The following is a 13,030-nucleotide window of genomic DNA, read 5'->3' as shown; positions in this document are numbered from 1 at the left end:
GTTAAGGTGCTAACTTTGTGAAATGTAGGTTGTATAATATAAGAGGGTGCTTAAACAAAATTAAAAATGTGTACACAATATTTAAATAACCTAAAAAATAAAGTACAAAAAAATACTTAATAATACATATACATTACTGGTAACTTATTCCAAAATAATCCAGAAAACACATAAAGTGCAAAGTGATAACAAATGTTCGAATGGGTTAAATAACAAGTGTGTCAATAAAAGATTTAAAGTAATTTAGGTCTTTACACCATCACCACTGGAAACGATCATGGAAAACAAATGACACCCGGTGCATAAGGGTAAGTAGCCTACTTCCTGGCACTTCCTGACGACGTCATTAGGACGAAACGTACGTCGAGGCACATCCCAGTCACGTATTCACTTCCGGCTTCCGGTTTCAGCATCTTCAGGCGGTGGAACACACGCCAGCCAAACACAGTGCCAGTGGGACGGCTGCTTCACAACCCACCTGGTATTACATGCGGTTTCCATTCAGTGCCGAGGCAAGGCACTTTTTAAAGTAAGAGGCCATTTGGCTTTCTGTTTTTACTTATTTTTTATATAAAACGGAATTATGCTATGGTCCTGCTTTTTTCCATTTTTTTCTGAGCAATCTTGAATTGGAGTGATTCCCCAGGCTTATCCCATAGGTGTCCACCAGCACAGGCAACAGTACCTTAATCTGTCAAAGCTCCACCTGACCTGTCTTTTTAACTAAAGGGATCATAGTGGTTTGGTAAGTAGGCTACTTACCCTTATCCACTGAGTGCTGTTTGTTTTCCATGATTGTTTCCAGTGGTACACATCCTCATCTTTTAAAGCGTAGATAAAGCAGATTGGTTGATTAGACAAATACCTTTGCACTTACTGTTCACTAATAATACACCTTGCCCTATGACAGCTGCACCTATTTCCTATATTATTTAAGACAGTTGTAATATTGTACTACCCTTGTTCTTGTGCAAAGCAAACTTCCATTTGTATTTGGTCTGTCGGAGCAGCATGCAGAAGAACGGTTTTCCCGATAGGAATTGAGTCCGTCGGACAGATTTGAAACATGTTCTATTTCTAGGTCTGTCAGATTTTTTTTTACAAATTTTTTTTCGGATTGTCCCACACACGATCGGATTGTTCGACAGACTGATTCCGTCAGACCTAGTCTGACGGAAAGTTCGGTCGTGTGTATGCGGCAAAAGGAATTTCCTTATAATTTGTATATGCAAGTCCAGTTGTTAACAAATTGCTGTCTGTCTGTGCATGTATATCTACTATATATATATATATATATATATATATATATATATATATATATATATATATATATACATATACTGTATATATATATATATATATATATAATAAAGCATACATGTTTTATATGTATCTGCAAATATAGGAGAAGGTTTAGAACCCCTATTGGGTTTTTATTGGCATCTGTGATACTGTTGGGCAAATTCACTTTCATTTTCATGCTTTAACTTTACATTTTCCTGGAAGATGAGCAGAGGGGAAATCTCTCACTAGAGACACTGATCTCAGTGTCAAATGTCAATGGAGGGGCGTTGCCTCCATTTGGTGAGATTTCCCCACACTTCCTGTTGTGTGCCACCAGGACATAAAATGGCAACTGTTCTGATCAATTTATAACTAGCACAGGAGTAGAACAGTACAATAAACAATACAACAACAAAAACACAATTGATTAAGCTAGTCACCATAGAAACACTAATCAAACAGTTGTTGTTCCATACAACTGAAAATACAAATTAACTCACAATGCCATTTCAAGGTATCGGTGGTCCCTTACTCAAATATACCTAAGCCCCCAACCTGGGACACATATATAGTAACGATTATATTGAGAGCAAGCTTATCTTGGAGAGTCTTCCTTCCTCCTTAAAGTTGCAAGGACACTCTAGAAGCCGAGAACCACTTAAGGCAACTGAAGAACCCATATGTTCATACAGTGTATTGCATATGGTTACAAAGACACGTAATACATTTTCCAGCAGAGGCACAGAAAACATTTAAAAACTGGTTTCCAACCCTTCCCAATTCTATCTAAACTATGAAAAGGGTTTAAGGTGGGGTTCTAATTTAATTGTGTTGAGTTATGAATATCAGAACAAAGAAAACTGTAACAGAAGTGCAGTTGTTGCCATTGGCCACCAGTTTTTCAGATATACACAGATTCTGGTTGGTAAGGGTAACTGCTCAACATTTGCACCCATGTCCATAAACATGCTTTAAAGCATCTGCACAAAATAAATAAAGCCTTATTTAATGAGGCAGTGTAAAGAGCAGTAACCCGTAGCAGTTGGTCAAAAGTTATCCTTTTATGTCATCCAAAAATTGAAATCCATTATTTGGAAATCGAATTGGTTGCTCTGGGTTTCTTCACATTGCACATAATCACCGCCAATTGCACTGCCTTATTAAATAAGCCTGATAGACCTTTACCATGTTGGTGATTATTAACTCAAACTCTCTGCCCCTCAGTGCCTGGCCCAATCCCTCTGGAGTCCATACAGGGAGGACCTTTTGAGGAGAAGATTTATCTTCAGTGGAAAGCTCCAAATGAGACAAATGGAGTTATATCGCTGTATGAGGTATCAGGCAACAACAATCCAGTACATAACCCATCAATCATTGCCAATTTCCCCATAAATGTATACGTTTGTGCAGTTTTAGTCATCTGATATTTAAACTGTTTGTTCAACTTTACAGAAAACCCTTCCCAGACATCCTTCCCACCCCCTGGCCTGTACTTATCTCCGGGGATGCCAAGCAGACAGTACCTCTGCAGCCACTCCAGTGGTCCGAGGATTTGAAATCCCCACTCTTCTACCTCTTATCAGAATCCATCTGGTCTGTCCAGGAAGTTCTTAGGGAGAAGAGCGGGAATTTCAAATTCTTAAACCTCTGAAGTGGCGATACTGACAGCTTAGCAACCCTGGAAGTAAGTACAGCGTGGATTTGGGGGGGGGGGGGAGGTTGGAGGGTGTCAAGGGTGTCTGGTGTTAGTTCACCTTTACATTTTTTACTGTAAAGGCGAACTAAGCCTTTAATATTCAACAATCCAACAAGAGACGCAGCTGGGTCCATAGTTGCCAATGTTCCTACAAAAGTTGAGGGGGCACTTTACTGTAACCGTAAGAAATGTCATTGGGTTCCATATGTGCATGCCGTGGCAACTTGTGTGCTCCCCATTTTGGTCTGGACATTCTGTAGGACATGGGGGATGCAGGATAATTTGCCAAACTGTGCGATTGCCCTGTAGTACATGAGACTCTTGGCAACTGTGGCTGGGTCACACACCTAACATTACCAATCAACCTCTGTGTCTCTCCCTCAGATCTCTTACAAGGCAGTGGGCTCTCTAGACCCCAGTGCAGATCTGTCAAATCAGAAGGGCCGGATCTTCAAACTGCGCAATGAAACCCACCACCTGTTTGTAGGCCTATATCCTGGATCTACCTACTCTTTCACTATCAGAGCTAGCACCAGCAAAGGATTTGGACCACCTGTCACCACTCGCATTGCCACAAAAATAGCAGGTGACTATTGATTTTAGTAACTACTAGTTGTAGCTTGAGATGAAAAGCTGCTGGAGGCTTTACCACATCTTGTTCTCAGGGATCACTAACAATTTATTATACTTGTTCAGAAACAAAGCAGTGCAGAGTGAAGTGATGATGTGCAAAGTGCAATGCCCCAACAGCAACCAGATTTCACTTTACTAAAGTAAAAGATAAATTGCTTTAGTGTTACAGTACATTAAGTTGCTCTCTGCCTTTTTTAATAAGTCTGAATGTGTTCTACATTTGTAAGCTTAGTGAAGGTGTACTTCCTGAAGCCTGTGTTGCTTTCCCTCTTCATATTTCATTAGTTGCTTTTAAATTTTCAATTGGATTGGTGACTGTGAAAAACATCTCAGAACTTTTCTTACACCAGGTTTTCTGTATGGTGTTTTCTGTATGTGGCAAAGAGACAAAATTTGGTGTGTATTGGCATTCTCCTGGCTTAGCCCTTGTACACACGGTCGGACATTCCGACAAGAAAATCAGTCGGATTTTGTCAGATGGTGTTGCATACACACGGTCGGACAAAGTTGTCAGAAAATCCGATCGTACATAACGTGATGACGTTATTTCGTTACGACGGGACTACGTTCAGGCTAGTAGCCAATAGCTTTGGTCTAGGAATTTGATCTGAGCATGCGTGGCATTTTTGGATCATGTTGTCGGAAAATTTTATAGCCCAGCTCTAAAACTTTGTCCGTCGGATATTCCAACGGAAAAAGTCTGTTGGAGCCCACAGAGTCGTATTATCCGACAACACGGTCCGATCGGACATTTTCTGTCGGAATGTCCGACCGTGTGTACAAGGGCTTACAAGTTAATGTTTATAGATTACTAAATTAGTGTCCTAGGATTGGTGTCCTACAGTAATATCTGGACAAACACCTGGACAAAAAAATCCATAAGAATACAAAAAAAAGGCCAGTTTTGGACTCTAAACCAAACCTGCTACAGTGTAGCTTTGGTGTAGAGTCCAAAACGAATTAGCCTTTTATTTTTCATTTTCTTATGGATTATATGCTAGGGGCTCCTAAACCATTTTTGATATATATATATATATATATATATATATATATATATATATATATATATATCTATCTATACACACAACGTCCCACTCTTGATGGAGCCAAGTGATTTTGAGGACCCGAAGGAAATTTTGTGAGCTTTAAACAAAATTTCCTGAACAAATAGAATTCTTGTATACTTCTCAAGGTTTCTTTTTCAATAATAACTAAATTGTATCTCAGTAAGTCTATATAGCTCCTTGTAAAGTCATCTGTAAAACAGTCATTGTTGGTGGTCCCAGTCATTGTCTATGAGAACCTGTTTTAAGGAAAATCAGTCTACCTCTATGTAATTTATATTTTGGACTATTTCTGTATTTGTTGAGACTGTTCTCATTTTTCTAGCCTACTGTTATTTTTTTTATTTTATTTTTTTATAAAAAGCAAACTTTCTGTCTTATTTCACAGCTCCTTCTTTGACTGACTCGGAAGCCGAGCTTCCTTTGAATGAAACTGAAACTACAATAACTGTTTGGTTGAAACCGGCACAGTCTCGGGGGGCTCCTGTAAGGTAAAGATTCAAACTCCCTCACTCTACCTTTCTATTGAGTGCCTCAGGAGAAGGAAGACTAGAAAATAAACCTTACACAAATCTGGAGTGGAGCCCCTAAAATGATCTAGTACTTCATTTTGCATGTTGGCTAGGTGCAGTGTGGTGTGGTAGGAAGTAAAGGTCCCATTTTGCAAAAAACGTTGTATAGAAACAGCAGTATAACAGCGAAAACAGGCCCAGAGGGAAGCTCACCTGTCCGGTGCCACTTACAACTTGGCAATGGATAGACAGCGGACATAATCTGTCACAAGGGGCGGAATGTGGCCTGACTGTTCAAGCCCTTCCTGAAGAGGTAGAAATAGACCCTGCTCTCTCTCTACTCCATCTGAACGTTTCGCTATCGCTTCCAATGTCCCTGACAGGCTGGGAACCTATCCCTAACCTGTCCACTTGCACAAAACACACCAAGCCTGGGAGCCAGGATGTTAAATAGACTCTGCCTGACCCAAGATGGCCATCAAAGTCACATGGGGTGCCAGCATTAAATCGGATAGCTGCTCTGCCATAGAAGTACCAGATTTCTTCCAATGTCCCCCCCATCTACATTGTCTCTGTGGTCGAGCACCACCTGCAGTGGAGAATATATACTATAACTGCCTGCATGCACCTTTCCCTCGAGGCTAGACTTCCATTTCTGGAAGCAAAGACTCATAGTCTCCAGTGCCCAGTTAGGATCACCTCCTTACACACTTCATGTTCTTCTTTAATTGGTCCTAACCTAAATTTGCCACCTTTTCGGTGAAAAAGCTTTATGGATGCTTTTTAGTGCTAAGCCTATCTTAACCTGGCTTGGCATTCTCTGACAATTTGTACTGATAGTAATGATATAAGGGATTAATTGCTGAGCACAAGGGCATTTCCATATATCAGTAGCCCATGGTATATTAGTTTTTTTGCAGTCTGGACAGGGACCTTACAGCAACCCAGATTATGTCAGTCACCATCTGAAAGCACTGCATAGGACTGGTTGTAAAGAGGTTATCTACTGGCAGAAGACACGTATTATGCTGGCTAGACATGGATTAAATATGTGCCATGCATTTCCCTGTTGGTATCACCCAGCTCAATAAACTTCAATCTGAAAATTCAAGGAGCAGGGCAGAAATTTCTCAAAAAAACTGTGACTGCAGCCAGTCAAATGCAGTCAGGGGCGGCCTGACCATTCGACCACTCGGGCACTGCCCGAGGGCCCTGGGCCACTAGGGGGCCCCATCAGGGTTGCCAGCCTCAGTAAAACCAGGGACAGTATGCAAAAATCTGTGTTTTACATCTGTCTCTGAAATGTCTCTTACCGACATCCTTTTGGTCTAAAAATCCAGAGATTATAGCTGCCCCACCTCTCCAGTACCTTCTCAGCCAATAGAAACATGCAATTGTGTAATAAGGATAATCAGATTCTTGCTAAATATTCTGTGAATATTTGAAGAACATTATTTTAGGCTCCAGAAACACAGTTCTCTAAAATCATTCTATGACAAAAGGCTGAGTGCTCCAGATATTACTATGGTTCTCTTATGCATATTTATCTGGATTTAATAGACCACCGAAGAGCAGCAATTAGATTTGCAGTGTCCTTCCCTCCATTGTTACTGTATGAGTCAGGCTGGAAACGGGCTGGACCAGCACTCAGTTGGCTCTTTGTGCTGGTGGAACTTAAGCGGCTATTATTGCTATTATTAAAAAAAAAAAAAAAAAAGCTATTAGGGGCTGGTGAGCTATGACTCCTAAACCTACCTAAATGGCACAGGTTGTCATATTGCAGCCATTGCTGTGTGTTTTAAAGGGGACCTGTCAGTTTTAGAATACCTTATTAATCACTTGCATAAAGGTTTTTGTACGTTTTATAATATACTTTATTTGCCAAATATGTTATTTGCAGAGGTACTTATTTCCTATTATTTTCTCCCAATTTTCTTACCAAATATGTTACCTCTATTTCATTAGGAAGCATGGAAAAAAATGTTTTTGTTTTTTTTCTTTATTAGCTAAACTTCAGCTAAAATAATGATGTCACTGTGTTGCTAAAGGCTGAACCACCTTAAAGTGGATGTAAACCCTCTCCTATACCCAGTGAAGTGAACAGCCTCAGATGATACACAGAGATGAAACAAATCTCCCTACATACATTTTTCATTCATATCTGCTTTATACACTGTTTGGAAAGTGCAGATATCTTTCTTTCTCTTTCAGCAGTGGGTGGGGGAGTCTGGGCTTACACTGTGTGAGAGCTGATTGGAGGAAAAGCACTTCCCCCCCCCCCCACTTCAAATAGGCAGAGTAACGAAGGAACATTCAGAGCTGTAGTCTGAACAGACAAGCTCTCTGCTTATCTACTTCTAAGCTCCCTCCCCAACACAAATTTTCAGCTACTGTTATTTCATAAGACAGAGAGCTTGTCATAAGTGACTTTGCTGATAACAGAGGGACAGAGAAGCAGAAAGAAGATGACACTTAGAGCTTTGGAGAGAGATAAGCGAACACTGCAGATATATATGCTTAGGTCAAATGTCATGAATGGGGTTCACAGCCACTTTAACTTATGGGTTGAGCTCCACACTTAGGCCTAAGCTTTGTTGCCCACCATCCCTGGCCCTTGAGAAGGTCTCTGTGGCCACCAAGGGCATTTCGTGTAAATAAGGTGTTGGTTAGTGAGCGGAGTCCAACTCTAGAGGCTTTGGCTCAGCCTAGAAGTATAGGTAGTCCATTTTTTGGGGGGAAAAAAGTAAAGGCAAGAGCACAAGGGCTCAAGAACAAAGTTTTCATGACTTTAAAAAACCATAAAAAGTTTAAAAGGACTGACAGGTTCACTTTCAGTTATTTTTAATGCTTTTTTCTACAGCTTTAGTTACATTTCTTGGGCTTGGTTCACAGTGCTGCAAAATGGAATCCGATCTATGACACCCCAAGTCACATGGAATGTCAAATTCAGTGTTTCCCTATTAGAGCCGTCTTAACTGATACTACACAAGTTGCTCAGCAGCAGTGTGAACTGAGCCTTACTTGCAATGAAAGTGGTTGTAAACCCTTACAAACCACTTTGACCTACAGGTAAGCCTAGATTAAGGCTTACCTGTAGGTCCAAGAAATATCTCCTAAACCTACACAGTTTAGGAGATATTTACTAAAAGACAGCGACAGCTGTCTACGTCGCATGCACCGTAGACAGTGGCACGCAGGCGCACTATTGCCGTTAGCCGTTAGCGATATGCCTAAAGTTAGTGGCAGCTCTCGTGCGCATGCCCGGGAGTGAGGTCATCGCTGCTCCGGTGCTGTGAGTGGCCGGAGCAGCGATACCCGGAAGAAGATGGATTCTCCGGACTACAGGGGACAGTGGTGACATCGCTGGCTCCTGTGTCAGGTAAGTGACACATAATGGGCTACTATGCGATGCATAGTAGCCCATTATGCTTTACCTTTGCAGGGAGACAAAGAGGAAGTAAACCCATCGGGGTTTACTTCCTCTTGAAGTCCCATGTCCCATGATGTGCAGGCTGCTGGATTCTGTAGAAATCTTCACTGCAGAGGTGCCCTGTCCTCTTCCTGCCATTGAAATTCCAGCGCTGTGGGGGTCAATAGCTTTAGGCACTGAAGAATCTGGGCACTGAAGAAGATCCCCTCCTGCCCTCTTCTCCATTGAGAAAAGTCCTGCCACACAATCCGTGAATAATGGAGTCTGATCAGTCACAGAATTCTCTCCCCTTTTCACACATTGTGCTACAGGCAGTGAAAGAACTTTTCTCAATGGAGGAGAGGGCACAAGGGGGCATCTCCCTGTTGGATTATCTTTGGTGCAGCTGAACCTGGAAATCTAAATCTGTTAAGCCATACAGTGCCAGAAGTTCAGAAGCAGGAAGAGGACAGGGCAGCCCTGCAGAGAAGATTTCCAGCAGACTCACTGGTCATACTTTATTACAGGTAAGTTATGTAACTAAAGCTACAGAGAATTTTTTTTTATTAGCTACAGCTTTATAGGGGTGCACAGACAGACAACAAAATCAAAAGGAGGCATTTCAGCATGACTGCTTTGGGTTAGAAAACGTCTTGCAGGCTTATTTTAAAGTTTCTAGCAGGCAGGAGGCATCATTTCCAGTTTAAAAGAGTGTTGACTACTTTAGGTATGTCAAATTCTGTATTTTTGTAATAAAAACTTTCTAACTTTCTATGACTCACTGTTCATGCTATTATACCGCCAAATGTAGATATAACCATTTTCAGCAGGTGTTCCCTGAGACATGAGAATAATTACAGAGGTTCCCCATGAATAAAAAGGTTGAGAAATGCTTTTTTATATATATAGTCCAATGCCTAATATAATTCTAGGTAGTTCAAACTGAAAAAAGTATAAGGAGAGGTTACTTTTAGTGAAAACTACATGTCAAAAGCATTAGGGTATCCAGATATATTAACAGTTGAAGCTTTGTACAAAGCTCAACATTTTCTGTGAAAAGTCAAATGTGACCCATCCTGATTCTAAAGCCCCTTTGTTGGTCATCATGGTTTCCCGTGTCGTTTGAGGGCCAACAGGACCGGAGAAATCAAAAATAAATACATAAAAAATCAGAGGGCATGCATGACAGGGTGAAGACAGTCTAGACAGGGTTAAGTAGGAGGCTGATTGGGGTTAGCATATGGCTGGGTGGGGTCTTGTGCATCTTAGGGAGTGGTTCAGACTTGCATCCATTGGAAATCGGTGGACAAAGAAACTTCCCACCCAGCCTCCCTGTGTTTTGATTCTATGAATTTGTTGTTTCAGTGTATGTACCATTGACATTTATATAGCGATCACTGCTATAAATATGCACTGATTACTGTGTAAATGTCACTGGTAGGGAAGGGATTAACACTACGGGACGATCAAGGGGTTAAATGTGTGTGTTCGCTAGATGTGTTCTATCTATGAGGGGATAGGACTGACTGGGGGAGGAAAACTATTGTTGTTCCTACTTAGTAGGAACAAACAATATGTCTCCTCTTCCCTGACAGAATAGGTATTTGTGTGTTTACACACACAAATCCCCATGCTGGCTCTCGCTCACCTATCAAGCGTGGCCGGAGGCGATGGCGTCCACCAGCCATGTGCACCGCGTTCCCCACCATGCAGCGGGCACGTGCGCGTGCCCTCCAGCGGCTCTTAAAGGGGACCCCGTACCCATACAGGGTTTTTTGCGCAGTGGTGCCATTGTGCCACAGTAAAAGTACATGAGTCGGTCAGGAACCAGTTAAGGAATTTAAGTTGAATTGTTAATAAAAGGCTGTGATGGCCATTTTAACTCCATTTGTGATTTGGTCTCCTTTCATTTACATAAAAAAAGAGGTGGGGGGCTGAGTTTTGGGAGTATGGCCTAGCAGTCATTTGCTAGAGTTAGGGAACATCTATTCTACACTAGTTAAGGAGAAGAGTAAAAATATGCATTTTCTAGCCATTTTAGATCCGCATATAACTTCAGATGCCTCTATACAGTTCCTTGAAAAAGTATTCACACCCCTTGAACATGTTTCAAATCTTTCCGAGTCCGGTCAAAAAATCAGTTAGGCTGTATGCTAGTCCGACGGACAAAAACAGACGCTAGGACAGCTATTGGCTACTGGCTATGAACTTCCTTATTCTAGTATGGTCGTACGTCATCACGGTCAAATCCGTCAGACTTTGGTGTCATTGTATGTGTCCAAGTCCGTTCATCCGGAAAGTCCGTCCATCCGGAAAGTCCGTCGGCGGCTCCCGAAAGTCTGTTGGAAAGACAGTCGGACCTAGTCTGCTGGAAAGTCCGGTCGTGTGTACACGCATAACAGATTTCATTCTAAGATTGCCCTGTAATTGGCCCCATCCATCTTCCCATCAACTATGACCAACTTCCCTGTTCCTGCTGAAAAAAGTGAGTTCAGGGTGATGTGCAGTGTTAGTTTTCCGCCACTCATAGCATTTTGCTTTTAGGCCAAAAAGGGAAATTTTGGTCTCATCTGACCAGATCACCTTCTTCCATATATTTGCTGTGTCACCCACATGGCTTCTTGCAAACTGCAAACAGGACTTCTTATGGCTTTCTTTCTACAATGACTTTCTTCTTGACCACTCTACCAAAAAGGCCTGATTTGTGGAGAGCACAACTAATAGTTGTCCTGTGGACAGATTCTCCCACCTGAGCTGTGGATCTCTGCAGCTCCTCCAGAGCTACCATGGACCTCTTGGCTGCTTCTCTGATTAATGCTCTCCTTGCCTATCAGTTTACAGGCAAGGAGAGCATGTCTTGGTAGGTTTGCAGTTGTGCCATACTCTTTCCATTTTCTGATGATGGATTGAACAGTGCTATGTGAGATGTTCAAATCTTGGGTTATTTTATATAACCTAACCTTGCTTTAAACTTCTCCATGACCTGTCTGGTGTGTTCCTTGGCCTTCACAATGCTATTTTTTCACTGCGGTTCTCTAACAAACCTCTGAGGGCTTTACAGAACAGCTGCATTTATACTGAGATTAAATTACACACAGGTGGACTTTATTTACTAATTAGATGACTTCTGAAGGCAATTGGTTCCACTAGATTTTAGTTAGGGGTATCAAAGTAAAGGGTGCTGAATACAAATGCACGCCACACTTTTCAGATATTTATTTGCAAAAAATGTTGAAAAACATCTATCATTTTCCTTTCACTTCACAATTATGTGCCACTTTGCCACGTTGTGTTGGTCTATCATATAAAATCCCAATAAAATACATTTACGTTTTTGGTGGTAACATGACAAAATGTGGAAAATTTCAAGGGGTAAGGAATACTTTCTCAAGGCACTGTATTTGTATTTATTGACTGCTTTGACATGCAGATTGCACTAAAGATATTATGCATTTTTTCATCCTATGTTCAATTGAATTGCCATGGTTTATTTTAAAGATTAATTTTTCTTTATTCTTTAAAGCTTTGCCAGATAACTATATATTATATCTCTGTACTGCCTATTCTTCTTGTACTTCCCATTACCTTCATTGTTCTTTTCTCTTTTTGGTCCGGTAGTGTATACCAACTGGTAGTAAAGGAGGAACGGGCACAGAGATCTGGGCGGGCGGCCGATGCCAGTGGATGTTTTCCCGTGCCCGTGAGTTATCGAAATGCTTCAGTCATGGAATCCCCCCATTACTTTGCCGCAGAACTAAAACCTACACAGCTAGCAGCCACTCAGCCCTTTACTGTGGGAGACAACAGGACCTACAACGGCTACTGGAACCCACCTCTATCACCCATGAAAAGCTACAGTATATACTTCCAGGCCCTGAGCTCTGCCAATGGGGTACGTGCATGGTGAAAATTTTTAATCTTGCTTAGAAGGCATTCCAAGCTGCAGTATTGAAGCCAGTGAATTACTTCATAGGAACCAAATGCAGTTTAAGGACCAGAGGGGGCAAGCCTTAAAGTCCATTCACACAGGGGCAACGTTGGATCCGACTTGAAGTCATCCCAAGTTGCCTCAAGTCGCACAACATGATAAAATCAATGTAAGTGAATGAGAGCCGTCTTAATGTACACTACTGAAGTCGCTCCGACTTCAGAAAATGTTCCTGTACTACTTCAATCCGACTTCTAGGCAACTTGTACCCATTGATTTCAATGGAAGTTGCCTCCAAATCTGATCCCCTGTCTTAACTGAAGCAACTTTTCAGGGAGTAAAAATAGTTTTCTAGGCAAACCCCTCCCTCCCACAGAGCTGATTATTATGTGATTGGCCACTGGCAAAGTCCCCTGTCCTGGAGGCAGCTTCAAGTTGCCTTGTAAGTTGCCTCAAGTAGTGCTGTGATTCATAATCAAGTCGTGTCCAAGTTGCCTCCCAAAG

General features: G+C 41.6%; 1 protein-coding gene across 13 annotated transcripts in view; it reads left to right on the top strand.

The window, feature by feature from the left end:
* The window catches only part of PTPRT (protein tyrosine phosphatase receptor type T), a 654,130-nt gene that overhangs the window by 440,848 nt on the left and 200,252 nt on the right, over nucleotides 1–13,030 (top strand). For 12 of the 13 annotated variants that reach the window (XM_077459099.1, XM_077459105.1, XM_077459098.1 and 9 more), the window contains exons 9-12: nucleotides 2,509–2,618; nucleotides 3,365–3,566; nucleotides 5,066–5,168; nucleotides 12,217–12,490. In XM_077459099.1, the coding sequence (XP_077315225.1) occupies nucleotides 2,509–2,618; nucleotides 3,365–3,566; nucleotides 5,066–5,168; nucleotides 12,217–12,490 (689 nt within the window). The remainder of the gene's footprint in view (nucleotides 1–2,508; nucleotides 2,619–3,364; nucleotides 3,567–5,065; nucleotides 5,169–12,216; nucleotides 12,491–13,030) is intronic. The other variant, XM_077459107.1, reaches the window with a different exon arrangement.

The sequence above is a fragment of the Lithobates pipiens genome, unplaced genomic scaffold (assembly GCF_037356315.1).
Source record: "Lithobates pipiens isolate NorthernLeopardFrog02 unplaced genomic scaffold, aLitPip1_a1.2 Scaffold_28, whole genome shotgun sequence".
Classification (NCBI taxonomy): domain Eukaryota; kingdom Metazoa; phylum Chordata; class Amphibia; order Anura; family Ranidae; genus Lithobates; species Lithobates pipiens.
The sequence above is the reverse complement of the archived record's forward strand: the minus strand, read 5'-3'. Positions and strand labels throughout refer to the sequence as shown.